Source organism: Oncorhynchus kisutch, linkage group LG15 (assembly GCF_002021735.2).
Source record: "Oncorhynchus kisutch isolate 150728-3 linkage group LG15, Okis_V2, whole genome shotgun sequence".
Taxonomy (NCBI): Eukaryota; Metazoa; Chordata; class Actinopteri; order Salmoniformes; family Salmonidae; genus Oncorhynchus; species Oncorhynchus kisutch.
This window is the reverse complement of record NC_034188.2, coordinates 77065705-77088812: the sequence shown is the minus strand read 5'-3', so window position 1 is coordinate 77088812 and position 23108 is coordinate 77065705. Positions and strand designations below refer to the sequence as shown.

At 40.3% G+C, this 23108-nt stretch overlaps 1 protein-coding gene across 3 annotated transcripts; it reads right to left on the bottom strand.

The window, feature by feature from the left end:
- Positions 1–353: 353 nt before the first annotated feature.
- LOC109905874 (NACHT, LRR and PYD domains-containing protein 12) lies at positions 354–21267 on the bottom strand. 3 transcript variants are annotated; one of them, XM_020503520.2, is made up of 12 exons: positions 21049–21251; positions 18546–18647; positions 18018–18201; positions 16593–17204; positions 16358–16393; positions 13959–15954; positions 12305–12475; positions 4804–4965; positions 1972–2145; positions 1666–1830; positions 1482–1528; positions 354–1391 (listed from the first exon to the last, which is right to left on the bottom strand). In XM_020503520.2, exons 2-12 carry the CDS (start codon positions 18576–18578, stop codon positions 856–858), a joined length of 4116 nt encoding a protein of 1371 aa, XP_020359109.2. In that variant the 5' UTR covers positions 18579–18647; positions 21049–21251; the 3' UTR covers positions 354–855. The 3 variants fall into 3 exon arrangements, with proteins under 3 accessions (XP_020359109.2, XP_031646985.1, XP_031646984.1); XM_031791125.1 differs by having other exon boundaries at positions 13959–16165; positions 16357–17204; positions 21049–21267; XM_031791124.1 differs by lacking the exons at positions 354–1391; positions 1482–1528; positions 1666–1830; ... (1 more) ...; positions 4804–4965; positions 12305–12475 and having other exon boundaries at positions 13955–15954; positions 21049–21253.
- Between the last annotated feature and the right edge of the window lie 1841 nt (positions 21268–23108).

Genomic DNA, 23108 nt, shown 5'->3' with positions numbered 1-23108 from the left:
TCTCTAATCTCCCCTCTCTTCTGGGTGTCTCATTAAAAGTTGGAGGGAGACAGATGGTGCGGTTTAAGTCAAGCATGGCTGACTTCAAATGTCAGCTTCTCTATCTCTGTGTGTGATGTTTAGTGTACATCTTAAGCAGTGTTCAGACAGGCAGCCTAATTCAGATTTTAAAAAATCTCACTAAATTAGTCTTTTGACCAGTCAGATCAGCTCTGAAAAGATCTTATGAGCACAGTCTGACACTCTTCTCCCTCTCTCTCCTGCCCTGAGGGCGAGTGTGTATTCCTAATGGTCCACCCTTCAGGGTTGAGTGTGGATGGATTGGTGGGATGAAAGTATAAAACATGTTGGGGTAGGAGCTTAAGAAATCCTTCATATAAAAACACATTTGAACATTTCTTATAATACACAACACAAGACCACAATCATACATATTGTACATGTAATAGTTTGATAAAATGTATTTCCATTATTACTAAAAAATAAAAACACCCCGAACCCTGAGAACAATGTACAGAAAAAAAAGCTAAGGAGAAGCTCCCCTTGTAGCTGAACGCAACATATCATACAGAATAGGTCAAACTTTCAACCACTATATTGAATAAGTATGCAGTTCATATACAGTAGGACCTCAGATTGGGAATCCAGGTTCTTTCAAAAATGTTAAAATGTTTGTAATTTTGCAATGTACTGGGGGGAAAGAGTTCAAACAATTATGGATAATATGAATATAATTTTTCCATGTATTGGTCAACTGGATATGGTCTAGACTTCATCTCTATCATGGACTCAGAAGTACAGCAGTTTTATTAGTAAACATTCAACATAATCCTTTTCTCTAGGCCAATTTAAGACCTAACACAGGGACACTGATGAATAGTCATTGACTGAAAATGCTGGATAAAGTGGTTCAGTGAAGGTGGACTGGAATGTGTGGAGGTGGGTCAGAGTGTCAGAGTAGACTAGGTAGAAGGACAGAATGCCTTGTGAGGAGTTCAGATACACCCCAACTCTGTCAGTGCTGGAAGAGGGGGTAGGTATGACCGTGTGCTCATTTTTGTGCCAGACAGAGAGTTGGAGGAAACCATGGTTGAGGAGTCTTAGGCTCCAGGATTTGTCATTGTAACCAAGCAAACAGTTATGCTCTGTTCCAACCCTGCTCATGTGTTTATATGCCACACCTACATGAAACCCTTTCCCACTACACTCTGCCTCCCAGTAATAGCACCCAGTCAGACCCTCCCTACACAGCACCTGAGGACAGTCATTAAATCTCTCTGTGTGAGGCGAACATAGATGATCATCATCCTCCCATGTCACAGTTCTTCTGTTGTTAGACAGAGAGAGCGTTTTGTGTGCTGTGTTGGGGTCCAGTGTGAGCGCACAGGCATCTGCAATGAATAGAGGTTAGGAATCGGTACACATGCCAAGATTCATTTATGCATTTAGGAGACTAGAGAAGTTAACAATGAAAAACATACACTTCTTCAGGCCTGGTTTTAAGTAGCACTCTTCATTGTGTTCCACACTAAGGGAAGCAGAGGAACAGTGATTTAGTGACAGAAACAAGACTTGTAACTCAGTGAAACCGGCACTGAATAGTTATTCAGACACAGGTTAAGCCTAGTTTTGGACTAAGGAGCACTTTCAAGTTACTTGATTTACTTTAGTATGAAGAGTGGATCGCCCAGTACATCAGAGAGCAGTCTCACTCCTCTGTCTCCTGGGTGATTGTAGCTCAGATCCAGCTCTCGCAGGTGTGAGGGGTTTGACCTCAGAGCTGAAGCCAGAGAAGCACATCCTTCCATTGAGACAAGACAGCCAGAAAGCCTGCAAAAGGAAGACATCACTATTTTAAAAGACTAACTACTCATTTCATATATGTACATGGTTAATTAATGAAATGGGCTGTCTAATGAAATGGGCTGTGTATGACAATTTCATAATCTATAAAGTTAAATTCATAACTACCTCAGTGTCTCCAGTTCACAATGTTTACTCCCCAGTCCAGCAGAGAGCAGCTTCACTCCTGAATTGCGCAGGTTATTGTCACAGAGTACTAGCGTTCTCAGGTATGAGGGGTTTGAACGTAGAGCTGAAGCCAAAGAAGCACAGCCTTCCTCTGTGATGCCACAGGATGACATCCTGCAGGAAGAGTTCAGAGAAATCTTGAAAATATTAAATACCACAATATTTGTGATTGTTTAAGGTGTAGTTACAAGGTTAAACCTTTAACATTTCTACCTGCAACGAGCACCAAATGCCAGTTACATCTTAGTAGCAGAGGAATAGAAATCCACGAGCATAAAACGTACTTTGTAGAACGCTGTCTGATGGTGTAAAAATCAGCCTTTTTGTTGTGACTAGCCCGTCCGAATGTCATGTGTGCAACTTCCTGTATTATGATTGGGCCTCGTTGGCGTGGTTGATAAGGTAAGAACCAGTACTAAGGCTGGGTTTACACAGGCAGCCCAATTCTGATCTTTTGCCCAATTATTGTCAAAGGATCTGAATTGTGTTGCCTGTGTAAACCCAGCCTGTCATTCCAGGTGTTTCAAGGTAGTGTCCTTAAGAGTGGCTGCTTATCCGACTTTTCAGATCTTTTTTTCGCCAGGCTAAAGATCCCGAAACGTCGGGATGTGCAGATCACATTAGGAGCTTCTGTTTATGCTCTACTTTACACACATTCTCTGCTCTACTACTTTGGTGAATGGTTAGATCAAAGCTGAATCAATGTCTGCAAGATCGCATAATCATAACAGAACTGAGTATAATAGTATTAATGTATTATTGTAAGACAAAAAATACATTTTTCCTCCCATGTGGCCGAAACTCAACATTATGCAAAATAAACAGATAAACTATGCTATGGTTTGTAAACACCATCTGCGCAAAAATCTGGTCACTGTACATCATTCAAAAACACTGTATAACTCAAGAAAATCTAAATGCACACCCCCATAAACTGATTGAAGTCAAATAGTTGGTATGCAGATGCTGCATGGACGTGTCATCAGTAAAACTTGAATAATTATCATTCACGATTGACAGTGACAAATGTGAAGGGAAGGCAGACTTGACAGGTTTGGCAAAAATGTCTAGCTAAATGACCACAAAACACGCCCACAAGGCCTTTTCGCCTAAATTTGTAGGGACATGGGCTAGAGGTCGACCAATTAATTAGGGCCAATTTCAAATTTTTATAACAATCGGTAATCAGCATTTTTGGTCGCTGATTATGGCTAATTACATTACAATCCACGAGGAGACTGCATGCAAGGTAAGTTGCTAGCTAGCATTAAACCTATAATCACATAATCGTTGCAATCCTGCGTTGCATATAATCAATGTGTTGCCTGTTAATTTATCATCGAATCACAGCCTACTTCAATTTCGCCAAACTGGTGATTTAACAAAAGCACATTCGCGGGGAAAAAAGCACCCTGTCCCTAACCATAAACATCAATGCCTTTCTTAAAATCAATACACAGAAGTATATATTTTTAAACCTGCATATTTAGTTAAGAAATTTATGTTAGCAGGCAAAATAGGAAAATTGTGTCACTTCTATTACGTTCAGTGCAAGTAGAGTCCGGGTATATGCAGCAGTTTGCGCCGCCTGGCTCTTTGCAAACTGTGTGAAGACCATTTCTTCCTAACAAAGATTAATTCAATTTGACAGAATTTTACATAATTATGACATTGAAGGTTGTGCAATGTAACAACAATATTTAGATTTAGGGTTGCCACTCGTTCGATGAAATACGGAACGGTTCTGTATTTCACTGAAAGAATAAATGTTTTGTTTTCTGAATGATAGTTTCTGGATTTGACCATATTAATGACCAAAGGCTCGTATTTCTCTGTGTTTATTATAATTATGATTTGATATAGCAGTCTGAGCGGTGGTAGGCAGCAGTAGGCTCGTAAGCATTCATTCAAACAGCACTTTACGGCATTTGCCAGCAGCTCTTAGCAATGCTTGAAGCACAGCTCTGTTTATGACTTCACACCTATCGACTCCCGACATTAGGCTGACAAAACTAAAGTGCCTATAAGAACATCCAATAGTCAAAGGTATATGAAATACCAATGGAATAAAGAGAAATAGTCGACGTGTCATAATTCCTATAGTAACTACAACCTAAAACGAATTAACTGGGAATATTGAAGACTCATGTTAAAAGGAACCACCAGCTTTCCTATGTTCTCATGTTCTGAGAAAGGAACTTAAACGTTAGCTTTTTACATGGCACATATTGAACTTTTACTTTCTTCTCCAACACGTTGTTTTTGCATTATTTAAACCAAATTTAACATGTTTCATTATTTATTTGAGACTAAATTGATTTTATGTATTATATTAAGTTAAAATACAAAAGTGTTCATTCAGTATTGTTGTAATTGTCATTATTACAAAAAATATATATATATATATATATAAAAAATAAAAAACTCCCTCACTCTTCGACCTCCTCCATGAGAAAATGACCCATTTCTTTTCTGTTTTTGTTGGCTGTTCATGCTCTCTGATTGGCTCAAAGTCACGTTGTTGGCCACTGACGAACATTGCGATTCTACAAGTAGAATGGTAGGTTCGTCACTACCGGGTCGGCATGCTGCAGTTACCGCTTTTGTTCTAGCAAGAGAAAAGGAACGGCCTCCCACTGTGATAAGTACCTATCGGCAGTGAGAGCATGGTGTGTTTCCTGCTTTAGTCAATCATTCCATAAGAGGTCAAGGTCTCTAGCTTTTCTTTACTACTGAACACGCTTCTCTTTCTGAAAAAAAAAATGCACATACATCAAAGTCTCCAATTTCTGTAGTCCAGCAGAGAGCAGTTTCACACCCGAATCTTGTAAATCATTGCCACCCAGGTCCAGCTCTCTCAGGTGTGATGAGGTTGAGCCAAGAGCAGACTCCAAAGCTGAACAACATTCCATTGTTAGATTGCATTGATTTAGCCTTAGGAAAAAAATATACAAAATTATGGTTAATAGTCATAGCCTCCTACTGTCAATACAGAAATAAATAAAAAAATTCAAAATGGACTACACCAGAAAGCATGATTTGGCCACAGAGGATCATTAGTTTTTAGGGAAAGCAATAAGCTGTGGATTGTTTTAAATCGCATTGCCTACAAATCAGAAGGGCGAATTTGGGCAGTGCATGCTGAAAATACCAAATACATGGTTGAGTTGCGACTGTCAGTGAAAAGTGGAGGCCCAGCTAGGCATACTTTTATTTAACTAGTCAAGTCAGTTAAGAACAAATTCTTATTTCCAATGACAGCCTAGGAACAGTGGGTTCACTGCTTTGTTCAGTGCAGAACAACAGATTTTTTACCTTGTCAAGTCGGGGATTCGATCTAGCAATCTTTCGGTTACTAGTCCAATGCTCTAACCACTAGGCTACCTGCCACCCCTACTGCAATATTTTAAAATACAATTGCGGGAAACCATAGATATTTGCTTTCCAAACTATTGCTGTAAAGAGAAGACAAATACTTTAGCTATACAAATGATCTACTTAATTGAGAGAACAGTATAGCCTGTCTTATTGGCACCAGCGAAGAGCATCGGTCATATCCCGAGCTGAAACAAACACTTGAACTGGACAATTTTATCTCAACCTCTTCATTCAAAGACATGCTTACTGACAGTTGTGGCTGCTTTCCGTGATGTATTGTTGTCTCTACCTTCTTGCCCTTTGTGCTGTTGTCTGTACCATGTTTTGTGCTGCTACCATGCTGTTGTGTGTTGCTGCCTTGCTATGTCGTCTTAGGTCTCGCTTTATGTAGTGTTGTCTATCTTGTCATGTGTGTTTTGTCCTATATAATATATATATATATATATAATATATATATATATATATATATATATATATATATATAATATATATATATATATATATATATATATATATATATATATAATATATATATATATAATATATATATAATATATATATATAATATATAATATATATATATATATATATATATATATATATATATATATATATATATATATATATATATATATATATATATATATATATATATATATACAGTGCCTTGCGAAAGTATTCGGCCCCCTTGAACTTTGCGACCTTTTTCCACATTTCAGGCTTCAAACATAAAGATATAAAACTGTATTTTTTTGTGAAGAATCAACAACAAGTGGGACACAATCGTGAAGTGGAACGACATTTATTGGATATTTCAAACTTTTTTAACAAATCAAAAACTGAAAAATTGGGCGTGCAAAATTATTCAGCCCCTTTACTTTCAGTGCAGCAAACTCTCTCCAGAAGTTCAGTGAGGATCTATGAATGATCCAATGTTGACCTAAATGACTAATGATGATAAATATAATCCACCTGTGTGTAATCAAGTCTCCGTATAAATGCACCTGCACTGTGATAGTCTCAGAGGTCTGTTAAAAGCGCAGAGAGCATCATGAAGAACAAGGAACACACCAGGCAGGTCCGAGATACTGTTGTGAAGAAGTTTAAAGCCGGATTTGGATACAAAAAGATTTCCCAAGCTTTAAACATCCCAAGGAGCACTGTGCAAGCAATAATATTGATATGGAAGGAGTATCAGAACACTGCAAATCTACCAAGACCTGGCCGTCCCTCATACAAGGAGAAGACTGATCAGAGATGCAGCCAAGAGGCCCATGATCACTCTGGATGAACTGCAGAGATCTACAGCTGAGGTGGGAGACTCTGTCCATAGGACAACAATCAGTCGTATATTGCACAAATCTGGCCTTTATGGAAGAGTGGCAAGAAGAAAGACATTTCTTAAAGATATCCATAAAAAGTGTTGTTTAAAGTTTGCCACAAGCCACCTGGGAGACACACCAAACATGTGGAAGAAGGTGCTCTGGTCAGATGAAACCAAAATGGAACTTTTTGGCAACAATGCAAAACGTTATGTTTGGCGTAAAAGCAACACAGCTCATCACCCTGAACACACCATCCCCACTGTCAAACATGGTGGTGGCAGCATCATGGTTTGGGCCTGCTTTTCTTCAGCAGGGACAGGGAAGATGGTTAAAATTGATGGGAAGATGGATGGAGCCAAATACAGGACCATTCTGGAAGAAAACCTGATGGAGTCTGCAAAAGACCTGAGACTGGGACGGAGATTTGTCTTCCAACAAGACAATGATCCAAAACACAAAGCAAAATCTACAATGGAATGGTTCAAAAATAAACATATCCAGGTGTTAGCATGGCCAAGTCAAAGTCCAGACATGAATCCAATCGAGAATCTGTGGAATGAACTGAAAACTGCTGTTCACAAATGCTCTCCATCCAACCTCACTGAGCTCGAGCTGTTTTGCAAGGAGGAATGGGAAAAAATTTCAGTCTCTCGATGTGCAAAACTGATAGAGACATACCCCAAGCGACTTACAGCTGTAATCGCAGCAAAAGGTGGCGCTACAAAGTATTAACTTAAGGGGGCTGAATAATTTTGCACGCCCAATTGTTCAGTTTTTGATTTGTTAAAAAAGTTTGAAATATCCAATAAATGTCGTTCCACTTTATGATTGTGTCCCACTTGTTGATTCTTCACAAAACAATACAGTTTTATATCTTTATGTTTGAAGCCTGAAATGTGGCAAAAGGTCACAAAGTTCAAGGGGGCCGAATACTTTTGCAAGGCACTGTATATATACACATACATAACACAGTGGGGCAAAAAAGTATTTAGTCAGCCACCAATTGTGCAAGTTCTCCCACTTAAAAAGATGAGAGAGACCTGTAATTTTCATCATAGGTACACTTCAACTATGACAGACAAAATGAGAAAAAAACTCCAGAAAATCACATTGTAGGATTTTTTATGAATTTATTTGCAAATTATGGTGGAAAATAAGTATTTGGTCACCTACAAACAAGCAAGATTTCTGGCTCTCACAGACCTGTAACAACTTCTTTAAGAGGCTCCTGTGTCCTCCACTCGTTACCTGTATTAATGGCACCTGTTTGAACACATTATCAGTATAAAAGACACCTGTCCACAACCTCAAACTGTCACACTCCAAACTCCACTATGGCCAAGACCAAAGAGCTGTCAAAGGACACCAGAAACAAAATTGTAGACCTGCACCAGGCTGGGAAGACTGAATCTGCAATAGGTAAGCAGCTTGGTTTGAAGAAATCAACTGTGGCAGCAATTATTAGGAAATGGAAGACATACAAGACCACTGATAATCTCCCTCGATCTGGGGCTCCACGCAAGATCTCACCCCATGGGGTCAAAATGATCACAAGAACCGTGAGCAAAAATCCCAGAACCACACGGGGGGACCTAGTGAACGACCTGCAGAGAGCTGGGACCAAAGTAACAAAGCCTACCATCAGCAAGGGCATTGAAGATGAAACGTGGCTGGGTCTTTCATCATGACAATGATCCCAAACACACCGCCCGGGCAATGAAGGAGTGGCTTCGTAAGAAGCATTTCAAGGTCCTGGAGTGGCCTAGCCAGTCTCCAGATCTCAACCCCATAGAAAATCTTTGGAGGGAGTTGAAAGTCTGTGTTGCCCAGCAACAGCCCCAAAACATCACTGCTCTAGAGGAGATCTGCATGGAGGAATGGGCCAAAATACCAGCAACAGTGTGTGAAAATCTTGTGAAGGCTTACAGAAAACGTTTGACCTCTGTCATTGCCAACAAAGGGTATATAACAAAGTATTGAGAAACTTTTGTTATTGACCAAATACTTATTTTCCACCATAATTGGCAAATAAATTCATTAAAAATCCTACAATGTGATTTTCTGTTATTTTTTTCTCATTTTGTTTGTCATAGTTGAAGTGTACCTATGATGAAAATTGCAGGCCTCTCATCTTTAAGTGGGAGAACTTGCACAATTGGTGGCTGACAAAGCTTTTTTCCCCACTGTGTGTGTATGTATATATATATATATATATATATACACATACATACACACACACACACACACACACACACACACACACACACACACACACACACCCACACACAGTTAAAGTCGGAGGTTTACATACACCTTAGACAAATAAATTTAAACTCAGGTTCACAATTCCTGACATTTAAATCATAAAAATTCCCTGTCTTAGGTCAGGTAGGATCACCACTTTATTTTAAGAATGTGAAATGTCAGAAAATAGATAATTATTTAGGCTTTTATTTATTTCATCACATTCCCAGTGGGTCAGAAGTTAACATACACTCAATTAGTATTTGGTAGCATTACCTTTAAATTGTTTGACCCAAGTTAAACGTTTTGGGTAGCCTTCCACAAGCTACCCACAATAAGTTGGGTGAATTTTGGCCCATTCCTCCTGACAGAGCTGGTGTAACTGAGTCAGGGTTGTAGGCCTCCTTGCTCGGACATACGTTTTTTTCAGTTCTGCCCACAAATTTTCTATAGGATGAGGGCAGGGCTTTGTGATGGCCACTCCAATACCTTGACATTGTTGTCCTTAAGCCATTTTGCCACAACTTTGGAAGTATGCTTGGGGTCATTGTTCATTTGGAAGACCCATTTGCGACCAAGCCTTAACTTCCTGACTGATGTCTTGAGATGTTGCTTCAATATATCCACATAATTGTCCTGCCTCACGATGCCATCTATTTTGTGGAGTGCACCAGACCCTCCTGCAGCAAAGCCCCCCCACAACATGATGCTCCCACCCCCGTGCTTCACGGTAGAGATGGTGTTCTGGCTTGCAAGCCTCCCCTTTTCCCTCCAAACATAAATGGTCATTATGGCCAAGCAGTTCTGTTTCATCAGACCAGAGGACATTTCTCCAAAAAGCATAATCTTTGCAGTTGCAGATTTGCAGTTGCAAACCGTAGTCTGGCTTTTTTTAATGGCGGTTTTGGAGCAGTGGCCTCTTCCTTGTTGAGCGGCTTTTCAGGTTATGTTGCTATAGGACTCGTTTTACTGTGGATATAGATAGATATTCCTCCAGCATCTTCACAAGATCCTTTGCTGTTCTGGGATTAATTTGCACTTTTCGCACCAAAGTACGTTCATCTCTAGGAGACAGAATGCGTCTCCTTCCTGAGCGGTATGACGGCTGCTTGGTCCCATGGTGTTTATACTTGCGTACCATTGTTTGTACAGATGAACGTGGTACCTTCAGGCGTTTGGAAATTGCTGCCAAGGATGAACCAGACTTCTGGAGGTCAACCATTTTATTTCTGAGGTCTTGGCTGATTTATTTGAGATTTTTCCAAGATTTCAGTGCCTCTTTGCTTGACTTTGAAGGTAGGCCTTGAAATACATCCACAGGTACACCACCAATTGACTGAAATTATGCCAATTAGCCTATCAGAAGCTTCTAAAGCCATGACATTATTTTGTGGAATTTTCTAAGCAGTTTAAAGGCACAGTCAACTTAGTGTATGGAAACTTCTGACCCACTGGAATTGAGATAGTGAAATAATCTGTCTGTAAACAGTTGTTGGAAAAATTATTAAAGTAGATGTCCTAACCGACTTGCCAAAACTATAGTTTGTTAACCAGAAATTTGTGGAGTGGTTGAAAAATTAGTTTTAATGACTCCAACCTAAGTGTATGTAAACTTCCGACTTCAACTGTATATATTATTTTTATCCCCTGTCCCCACAGGAGGCCTTTTGGTAGGCCATCATTGTAAATGAGAATTTGTTCTTTCCTGACTTGCCTAGTTAAATTAAAAATCATCATAAATATCCCCGGTGATGGCGGTAGATGAATGGCACGAGAATGGGCCTCAGGTTCTCGTCACAGTATCTGTGTGCATTCAAATTGCCATCAATAAAATGCAATTGTGTTTGTTGTCCGTAGGTTATGCCTACCCATGACGCAATACACGCTGCCTGCCATCTGCCCGGTACAGTTGAAACCACAATTTATTCGTGAAGAGCACACTTATCCAGCGTGCCAGTGGCTAACGAAGGTGAGCATTTGCCTACTGAAGTTGGTTACAACGCCAAACCTGCAGTCTGGTCAAGACCCTGGTGATGTCAACGAGCATGCAGATGAGCTTCCCTGAGACGGTTTCTGACAGTTTCTGCAGAAATTATTTGGTTGTGCAAACCCAGTTTCATCAGCTGTCCGGGTGGCTGGTCTCAGACTATCCAGCAGGTAAAGAGGCCGGATGTGAAGGTCCTGGTCTGGAGTGGTTTCACATGGTCTGTGGTTGTGAGGTCGGTTGGACGTACTGCCAAATTATCTAATGGAGGTGGCTTTTGGTAGAGAAATGAACAATCAATACTCTGGCAAACGCTCTGGTGGACATTCCTGCAGTCAGCATGTCAATTGCACGCTCCCTCAACTTGAGACATCTGTGGCATTGCGTTGTGTTACAAAAAAGTTGCCTTTTATTGTCCCCAGCACAAGGTGCACCTGTATAATGATCATACTGTTTAATCAGCTTCTTGATATGCCACACCTGTCAGGTGGATAGATTATCTTGGCAAATTAGAAATTCTCACTAAAAAGAATGCAGACAAATTTGTGCACAGAATGAGAGAAATAAGCTTTTTGTGCGTATGGAACATTTTGGGGATCTTTTATTTCAGCTCATGAAACTACAGGACCATGCTGAGTTTATATTTTTGTTCAGTGTAAAAGGGAAACATTTTCCCAAGGGTGCAGTGAGAACCAATAGGTGCAGTGAGAACCAATGGGTTGGACGATACTTCTCATCATCTTAAAAAAAAAAAAGTATACTTAGGGCCTCCCAGGTGGCGCAGTGACCTAGTGCACTGCATCGCAGCGCTAGCTGTGCCACCAGAGACTCTGGGTTCGCGCCCCAGGCTGGTTTGGCCGGTAGGGATATCCTTGTCTCATCACGCACCCTGTGGCAGACCGGGTGCCGTGTACGCTAACCAAGGTCGCCAGGTGCACGGTGTTTCCTCCGACACAGGGTGGCTTCCGGGTTGGATGCGCAGTGCGGCTTGGTTGGGTTGGGTTGGCTTTCGACCTTCGTCTCTCCCGAGCCCGTACGGGAGTTGTATACTTAACTGGAAATCAACCAATTCTCAGTCGTAAAATTATGTAAAAATTGGAAGTGTGTAGGCTACGGAGAGAAACAAAGTGATGTGGGCGCTGGATATGGAGGTGTGTGCTAGTGGATCTGGACAGGTGTGATGTAGTTGATGTTTGTTTATAAAATATATGAAAAAGGAATAGTCTGCAAATGTGATGATGAATATTGGCTTACCCACGCTGCCTGAGGTAGTCTACACACACACACACACACACACACACATACAGTAATTATGTGGCACAAACAAACAAAATTTGCTCACCTCAAGATCTTCAGTTTACAGCTTTGACTACACAACCCATCACAGAGCAGATCCATACGGGAGTGCTGCAAGTCATTGTAACTCAGGTCCAGCTTTCGCAGTAAGTTTGTTGACTTTATAGCGGAGGCCACTACTCTCCAAGACCTCTCTGTGAGGTTACAGCCAGCAAGTCTACAACAACAGAGTAAATACAATTAAACTAACCTCTACAAATGTGTAGGTACAGTGCTTTCGGAAAGTATTAAGACCCCTTCCCTTTTAGTTACGTTTCAGCCTTATTTTAAAACGGATTAAATACATTTCTCATCAATCTACACACAACACCCCATAATGACAAAGCGAAAACAGGTTTAAAAAAAATAAAAAACAGATACCTTTATTTACACAAGTATTCAGACCCTTTGCTATGAGACTCGAAATTGAGCTCAGGGTTAGGGTTACAGGCACACACCTGTCTATATAAGGTCACACAGTTGACAGTGCATGTCAGAGCAAAAACCAAACTGAGGTCGAAGGAATTGTCCGTAGAGCTCAGAGACAGGATTGTGTCGAGGCACAGATCTGGGGAAGGGAAACAAAACATTTGTTGCATTGAAGGTCCCCAAGAACAGTGGCCTCCATCATTCTTAAATGGAAGAAGGTTAGAACCACCATGCCTCTTCCTAGAGCTGGCCACGCGGATAAACAGGGGAGAAGGGACGTGACCAAGAACCCGATGGTCATTCTGGCAGAGCTCCAGAGTTCCTCTATGGAGATGGGAGAACCATCCAGAAGGACAACCAGCTTTGCAACACTCCACCAATAAGGACTTTATGGTAGAGTGGCCAGACGGAAGCCACTCCTTAGTAAAAGGCACATGACAGCCACTTGGAGTTTGCCAAAAGGCACTTAAAGGACTCAGACCATGAGAAACAAGATTATCTGGTCTGATGAAACCATGATTGAACTCCTTGGCCTTAATGCCAAGCGTCACACCTGGAGGAAACCTGGCACCATCTCTATGGTGAAGCATGGTGGTGCCAGCATCATACTGTGGGGATGTTTTTCAGCAGCAGGGACTGGGAGATTAGTCAGAATCGAGGGAAAGATGAACTGAGCAAAGTACACAGAGATCCTTGATGAAAACCTCCTCCAGAGCGCTCAGGACCTCGGAAGGTGAACCTTTGCCCCCAGTCTAACAGGACAACGACCCTAAGCACACAGCCAAGACAACGCAGGAGTGGCTTCAGGACAAGTCTCTGAATGTCCTAGTGGCCCAGCCAGAGCCCGGACTTGAATCCGATCAAACATCTCTGGAAAGACGTGAAAATAGCTGTGCAGCGACGCTCCCCATGGAACCTGACAGAGCTTGAGAGGATGTGCAGAGAAGAATGAAACTCCCCAAATTGGCGTGCCAAACTTGTAGCGTCATACCCTAGAAGACTCAATGTGCTTCAAAGGGTCTGAATACTTATGCAAATGTGCTAAATGTATTTTTAATACATTTGCAAAAAATTATAAACCTGTTTTTGCATTGCAATTGTGGGGTATTGCGTGTAGATTGAGGGCAAAAAACTATTCCATCAATTTTAGAATAAGGCTGTAACGTAACAAAATGTGGAAAAAGACAAGGGGTCTGAATACACTGTATGTGCATAATTAGCTTAACACTCACAAAGCGTTTCTGCAGTACTTGATAAGTGGAATCAGCCTCTTTCGTCCCTCCTCACAAGTGTTGAACTTCTTTAGGTCAAACTCATCCAGAATCTCCCTTGACATCAGCACAGTAGCCAGAGTTGTGCATTTAGCAGGTGAGAGCTTTGTTCCTCCACGATTTCCTGACATCAGGTACACTTCAACCTCTTCAGTAAGTGTATTGTCATTTATTTCAGCCAAACAGTATACAAGGTTAATGGATCTCTCGGGGGAGTTGTGCAACCTCAGCTGTTCCTTTATGTAAAACTTTGTTTCTTCAACACTATCTGCATAGCTCTCCGTCTCTGACAGTAGGTCTTGTAGGAGTCTCTGATTGGAGTCCAGTGAAAGGCCAAGAAGGAAGCGGAGCATAAGGTCCAGATGTCCATTCACACTCTGCAAGGCATTGTGCAATGCACTCTTCAGTAACACATGGAAGGATGGTTTTTCATGTAGAACCAGCTCTGAAGACTCAGAGCCAGACACTTCTTCAGCCTCATCATCATTGAATGACTCTGAGTGTTCCTCAGGCTCTTCCTCCAGAGAAGAGTTTTCTTCAATAGTGGACTCTAGACTTTCTCCAGACTCATCACTCTGCGAAGCATCTGAATGGTCTCCGTTATCACCCAACAAAGCCGCAGAACCTTCTTCCAGGTCCTCCTCAACAAACCTCCGATGGAGGAAAGACTCCAACACACAACGGTTATTGGTTGTGTAGCAGTAGAGTAAATACAGAGCGGCAAAGTACTCCTGGATGGTGAAATGCACAAAGCAGTAGACTTTCTCGCAGTAGAGCCCATCTTCTTGTTTAAAGATTTCTGTGCACAATCCAGATTTCACTGAAGCTACATTGATGTCAAGGCCACACTCTATCAGATCCTTCTCATAAAATATGAGATTGCTTTTCTTCAGGTGTTCAAAAGCTAGCTTGGCCAGCTTTAGAATGATCTCTTTATCTGATTCTTTGATCCTCCGTGCATCTGTCTCATTACTGTTATGATACTTCTGGTTCTTCAGGTTTGTCTGAATGAGCACGAAGTGTGTGTACATCTCAGAAATTGTTTTAGGGATTTCTTTGCAGTCATTTGTCAACATCTCCCCTAGAACCATAGCAGTGATCCAGCAGAAGACTGGAATCTGGCACATGATGTTGAGGCTCCTTTTTGTCTTTATGTGGGAGATGATTCGGTTGGCCAGGTTCGCATCCGAACAGAATCTCTTCCTGAAGTACTCCTCCTTCTGTGAGTCGTTGAACCCACGCACTTCTGTCATCTGTGTTATGTTCTTCCTGGGGATCTGATTGGCTGCTGCTGGTCGGGAGGTTATCCAGAGGCGAGCACCGGGTAGCAGATTCCCCTTAATGAGATTTGTCAATAGCACATCAATGGGCGCTTCTTCTGTCATGTCAAACAATATCTTGTTTCGATTGAAATCCAGTGGAAGTTGGCTTTCATCCAGACCATCGAAAATGAACAGAACTTGACAACCTGCAATTTTCTTTGCATCTATTTCTCTAAGTTCATTGTGGAAGCTACACAGAAGGCCATGAAGACTGAACTGTTTTTCGACCAAATTCAAATCCCGGAAAGGAAGCAGAAATATGAAATCCAGATGCGAATTGGCTTTTCCTTCTGCCCAGTCAAGGATGAACTTTTGTACAGTGACTGTTTTTCCAATCCCAGCAATGCCCTTGGTCATCACAGTTGTGATTATTCTGTCCTGTCCAGGTAAAGGTTTAAAGATGTTGTTGCAGTTGACAGGAGTGTCTTCTGATGTGCATGTTCGGGATGCTGTCTCAATCTGCAACACCTCATGTTTGTTACAGAGCCCTTCGGTCTCTCCTGCTGTGATGTAGAGTTTTGTGTAAATATTGTTGAGAAGAGTTTCATTTCTGGCGTTGCCTTCAAACAGGTGCTTACAGCGGCTTTTCAGTCTGGCTTTATGCTTCTCTTTGACTCTCTGTATGAGAGCATCCTCTGCAAGGACAAAGTTACAGGGACACAAAACACAGATTAAAAAAGGTAAGGTATGTGATGATGACCAGCAGTTGAAAAGCACACAAGTGAAATAATCACATAGCCAAATCACCACATGATATCTACTTAGCAGTAGGAAGTCTTCTATGTGTCTGCTTTGCTGTAACTTGGATGTGCACCAGGTACAGGCTGTCAGGCCACCCTTCACTTACTGTAGAAACAGGACAGAAACACAATCAGTTTATGGTGCTAAAATTAAATGTTGAGGATAAATGCAGAGTCCTTTTTGATCCAGTTTAGGATACTGTAAAAACCCACTACTACTATGACTGCTACTGCAAGTACACTAATCATTTACATAATACACTAGTCTATAAAGTGTTCGAAAAATGTATGTCTTACCCTTGATCACTGCTTTGTGGAGCCACTGACAAGTCCACTGGAATATACAAAACATAAACATTGCTTAGGATACAAATCATTTGGAATTTGAGTGGCACATTCTATATGAAGAAGAAAAATAAGCAAAGCACAAGGTCTACCTAATGAAACTAATGTTATTCATGAGTAATTATAAAATGAAGTTACTGTTTTAAATGTATTCAGATGCTGATTAGAATCATAACAGATACACTTACCGCTCTGTTGAGATGACACGTTAATATAAACAGAGCCCAAAATATAGTTGTTGTTGAGGTGTGGTGCAACATTAGTGCCTCCAGACTGGGCTGTGTAGGAATGTCCAAAAGCATGTGCTGCTAACATGAGGGATGGGGAGGAGGAGACTGGTGGAATGGATGACGGGAGAGGAGGGCCCAGTGAAACCGAGGATGGGGAGGAGGAGACTGGTGGAATGGATGACGGGAGAGGAGGGCCCAGTGAAACCGAGGATGGGGAGGAGAAGACTGGTGGAATGGATGACTGGAGAGGAGGGCCCAGTGAAACCGAGGATGGGGAGGAGGAGACTGGTGGAATGGATGACGGGAGAGGAGGGCCCAGTGAAACCGAGGATGGGGAGGAGGAGACTGGTGGAATGGATGACGGGAGAGGAGGGCCCAGTGAAAGAGGATGGGGGGTGGAGACGTGTGGTGAAACAGAGGATGACAGAGAGGAAAGGTGAGGATGAGTAAGATGTGGAAAGGGGGGTTGACGTGGTGTAACGGAAGAATGGAGAGGCTGGCAGTTTGATGAAAAGGAAGAGGATGGGAGTGAAGCTTGTGTCTGCTCCGTGGTAGGTTGATCTCCTAGACCTAGAGAGAGGAAAGAGAGTTGGATACTACATACTTGTCACTTGTCAAAAACTGAAAAGGCATACTGTTGCAAAAGGTTAGCAGCTACATTTTACGACAGATACAGGGTTTCTGGATACTCCCGTGAAGCCCAGCTCATTGGCTATCTAGCTAGCTCTGTTTGACTGCGATTTGTGCTTATTTGACAAAGCTAGAGTCGATCAAGTGAGAGTCGGCCTGCCATGAAGGCGTCGCTCTTTTTTCCTATAGGATATACTACCCCCCTAATGATAGTGAAGTCTAGTTACGTTCTAGGATCTCTGAGGAATACATACGAACGTGATTTGACCGGTTTAAACTACGTTTATGGTTAGATTTTCACAGATTCTTTGAAAATTGAACGAGTGGAAATACAAAATCAATTGTGCACGCTATATGGACCTTTTTAGGATATGAAAAATGATTTTATCTAACAAAAATTCATGTTATCTCTGGGATGATAAATCAGAGCAAGATTTCAGACCCTAAGTACACATTTCATCTTCAGAGGTGAATTTATCAAACCTATCGTGGTGAAAAAAGTGTTGTTGTTAGGCACTCTCCTCAAACAATAGCCTCAAACAATAGCATGGCATTTTTTTCGCAGTAATAGCTACTGTAAATTGGACAGTGCAGTTATATTAACAAGAATTTAAGCTTTCAGCCAATATAATATGTACCGACATTTGTTGTTTCTCTAAAATGTGTGATCATGAAACAAGGCGCTGCATGATTTACAACTCTCCCGTAGACGGGATGCCTATCCCTAACAAGTTTTCATTTGAAATGGCTTACTCCTTTTCCTGTTGCTTGAGGGTGGGTCGTTGTGTTCTTGTGGTATCTGTCCAGGCGTGTCAATGGCGGGGGAACTCTTAGGGCTCTCCCTACACTGGAGACAGGATGCTGATGGTGGACAAGAACTGCCAAACATCTTTCTAATACATGGCTTGGTGCCAAGATTCTTCTTCCACTCAGGGTTCTGCAACAATAATTGTGAATAAGACTACACAAAATGTCATTGGTAAAGTTATTGGTATTGCTTGAAAAGTTGTTAGAAAGAAGTTATGCTTTTTAGCCAAATATACTGAATCTTTCAGAAAATGGATGACTGAAGACATCATTGTTTATATGACACTTGTTGAGAATTGCAGATTTCATTGACAGATATAACATGTTTAATCATCAACATAAGTGGTAATATGGGCTTATGTAATGCTTTACAAAGTTACATTGTAAATACAGGAAATAAGCAATACACATACAATTAAGAGAATAAATTAAATGTTCCATTAACCGTAGATTTACAGAGAGCCATTGACTGACCTTTGCATTGGTGCGTCTCTTTTTGCTGTCCATGATGTCCTTCTCCAAAACGTGTTCTTACAGGCTGCGACCAGTTTCCCACTCTTGTCTATTTCATAGAGGCTGGGGGAATCAACAGTACCATACAATCGAATGTTCATTATGCTCGGGAAAACAATTTGCATGCAGTCTCTTGTCTGTAGCTTACAGTGCCTGCGAAAGTATTCGGCCCCCTTGAACTTTGCGACCTTTTGCCACATTTCAGGCTTCAAACATAAAGATATAAAACTGTATTTTTTTGTGTAGAATCAACAACAAGTGGGACACAATCATGAAGTGGAACGACATTTATTGGATATTTAAAACTTTTTTAACAAATCCAAAACTGAAAAATTGGGCGTGCAAAATTATTCAGCCCCTTTACTTTCAGTGCAGCAAACTCTCTCCAGAAGTTCAGTGAGGATCTCTGAATGATCCAATGATGACCTAAATGACTAATGATGATAAATACAATCCACCTGTGTGTAATCAAGTCTCCGTATAAATGCACCTGCACTGTGATAGTCTCAGAGGTCCGTTAAAAGCGCAGAGAGCATCATGAATAATTTTGCACGCCAATTTTTCAGTTTTTGATTTGTTTTTGATTTGTTAAAAAAGTTTTAAATATCCAATAAATGTCGTTCCACTTCATGATTGTGTCCCACTTGTTGTGCTTCTACACCTGCATTGCTTGCTGTTTGGGGTTTTAGGCTGGGTTTCTGTACAGCACTTTGAGATATCAGCTGATGTACGAAGGGCTATATAAATAAATTTGATTTGATTTGATTTGTTGATTCTTCACAAAAAAATACAGTTTTATATCTTTATGTTTGAAGCCTGAAATGTGGCAAAAGGTCGCAAAGTTCAAGGGGGCCGAATACTTTCGCAAGGCACTGTATATGGGTCATTCTCATGTCATTTTTTATGTGATTGCCTCTTGGATCGCTGAGATTAGGATCTGTACATATCTATTTCATAATTATGTATTTTTAATCAGATATATATTTTACCACAAAATCATTAACAGTTTCATAGTCCAAAAAAGTAAAAACAAATCATTTTCTAATATATATATTTTACATTGCTCCCCTTATGAAAAGGCTTGAGTTGAACATAACATTGAAAATATTTTTTTTCTTCCCAATTTCAGAGTTTTAGTATTGAGAATGCCAAGTAGGGTTAAGAGGGTGTTTGAGAATAGGAACCTCATGCTGATGGCATTATGCAGAAATCACTACACCATTTCATGGTTGCTAAAATTCTAATAGTTCACCTAATTTTAGTTTGTGACAAAACAAGCAGTCATTCTGTAGTGAATCATTGTACCATCTAAACCACTGAAATATCCTTCTATAACCAAAAATATTGTATATTCAGCTGTTTGAACACAAAAAGGAAACATAGAAATAATACACATAGAACAGATCTACCACTTCTTAGATTTGTTTTCAACTGGAATGATAGATCTATAACTCACATTTCTATGTGAATTTGGTCAGGAATCCCAAAAAGTTACATATTGTAGCTTTAACTTGTGCTCATCTAAGGACTACTCCTGGGGATGATGCATCATGGATGAATACGTTTTTACAGAAACTTGAAAAAGTGTCACGGTAATGTAAAATTCAACTAGTATACCATTTTAATGATTTATGGACAAACTACCACAAACATTTGTGTTAAATTAAAATAAAGTAACATTTTATTTAGGGTGAAAACGTACAAAATAATATTCAATAAGACACTTAGCCAAGTGTCAGAATAATAGTTGATTTTTGCCAATGCATCATGGTTTTGTAACTCAATTTCCTACAGACTGGTTTCATTAGAGAGAGATCTAACCAAATCATGAGAAAACAAAAATATATTTACTTAACACATTGGAAAGAATTAACAAAAAAACAGAGCAAACTAGAATGCTATTTGACCCTGAACAGAGAGTACACAGAGGCAGAATACCTGACCACTGTGACTGACCCAAAATTAAGGAAAAGCTTTTACAATGTACAGACCGTAGGCAGACCTGGCTCTCAAGAGAAGACAGGCTATGTGCCCATTGCCCACAAAATGAGGTGGAAACTGAGCTGCACTTCCTAACCTCCTACCAAATGTATGACCATAGAGACACATATTTCCCTCAGATTACACAGATCCACAAAGAAATTGAAAACAAATCCAATTTTGATCAACAACCATATCTATTGGGTGAAATACCACAGTATGCGTCACACTCAGACTCAGTCTAAAAGAGCGCGAACTGTACTGCGCAAACATCACCACACGCTACAACCGGATCTAGCTCTCTTGACAAATAAGTAGTCCAGATCGCTAGCATAGTAGTAGTACTCGTCTCACTACTAACGTTTACAATAAGTAACCTAGTTCACTTTTTATATACTTTTTATATACTTATTATATACTTTTTTAATTTTTTTTATATTGCAACAGTGAAAAAAATGCAGCGTGGACTGCAGAAGCAACTTACCCGAATAGGCCATTGTCCTCGTCCAAAGCGGGCTTTGGACTGTACTTTTATTTCCAAGTCAATTTGCTTTGCATATCCCTTCAATGTATGTTTACTCGTCAACTATTATGTTAAAGATTTATATGAGACAATCCAGCTAAATTCACCGGTGGTGCACATTTCGGGGTTCATTTTATTCCAGGAATGCAATACAAGCACAAGAAAAAATTCTTTTATAGTAAAGGGGCGCGGTTTACAGACTGCATTTCCTTGCCAAAAACGAACGTCCATCTGAATCCTAGTCTCGCGGTCTAAACAGACGGTTTCCCTCCAATTACTTATAGGGGGCGCTGTGTTGAAATGAAATCACCGAGTACGACAGGCGTAAAGCCCATTCCCAACAAAGCAGAGTTAAAGTAAGAAATATTTGCTAAATAAAAAAGGAAATAGAAACACAAAAAAATACATTTTAATTTAACACTTTTTGGGTCACTACATCTTATTATTATACAATGTAGAAAATAGTTAAAATAAAGAAAAACCCTTGAATGAGTAGGTGTGTCCAAAATTGACTGGTACTGTATATAAAAACATTTTCCTTAAAGTATGATTTTTAGAGATGACTAATGTCACTGTCCCCACTACCCTAAAAAAAAGTTATCTAAATACTGTAGAATTTCATTCATTCCTATGGAGGACTGCTCCTACTAGGGAGTGCTTCAAAACCTCTCAATGGCCATACATAACATCAGTAATCCAGGGTTTGTAATCCAGGGTTTATACACATTGGTTGCAACCCACAATGAAACAATGTCCCAGAATAAACATTTAAATGAATTTTTTCATTTTTCTGCAACTTTGAACCTAAATCCAATGATATTGTTCTTTTTTGGGGTTTTTCACATTGATTGACAACTCAACCAAATGTAAATCAAAACGTTGAACTGATGTCTGTGCCTACAGGCTATATAGAATTTGTGTGTAGCATCATAGTGAAGCACATTTGAATTATGGTTGGAGGACCCTAGGAATTAGGATTCCATAAAACCAGTCCAGCAGGGCATTAGTGCCAGTCTATCCCTTCACTCATCATGAAAGTCCTATGAAAATCAAGTCAACCTCAGTGATGACATAATTACTAATGGACTTCCCCTCACAATGAATTCACATATGACTACTTTCCTATTTAGAACTAGTCTATAGATAGTCATTACCTTTAAGTGACATTGTAAAAAGGCCACATCTTTTCACAGTTTATAGTAGCAAAATAAAGGGGATTTTATTACAGCACGTTACAAATTGTGTTTATTTTTGTTCCGTATTAAAAGGCTTTCATTTCAGTTTTTAGCACAAATGAATGGGAAACTACTAGCTCTGTATAATATCAAAGCCCATAGCCAGGTAATTTGACCTGTAGGTTAATCTAATCCATGTGATGTGGTATAGCCGAGTTAGCTGCAGAAGCTGTGGTCTAATAGCACTCCAATGACTATCTGGTAATTGGGAGTTATCACTTCAAACCTCACTCAGGACTGGGCTACTAACTTAGACTTACGAATATGTTCTGGTGGTGTCTGCCTGTCAGTATTTCTGCATCTGTGTGATACTTTGTTGATATGTTCATAATATTCATATGAACAAAGGATACACATTCCTTCAATTCTTTCAATGCACTTTGCAGTAGTTCGGCTCTGTTGTTGGCTGTGAATTCACCCATGTTTTGCCTCTGGTGCACAATGTCCTACCTAATTCATAGGCAAAATATTTGCGTGGCAATTATAATTCTCTCTTATTTAAATTAGACTCTGAAACTGTGTTATAAAAACAGGCGCATCTGAAGTGTTGGCCCCCCATGTTTCATGGGCTGTAGCATGTGGATACAATTACAAAGTCAACATTTGTGGGGTCCCTAACACTTAACCATAACGACTACACTATGTTTGCTTTTACTCTTCTCTGAACAGCTGACTTATCAGAAAAAAAGTCAACATTGCTTTCTTTGGAAAATAGCAAACTTGTGAGGACTGTCAACACTTGTTGGCTCCAGCCAGATGTAATTGAGTGTAGTGGTCAGCAGAGGG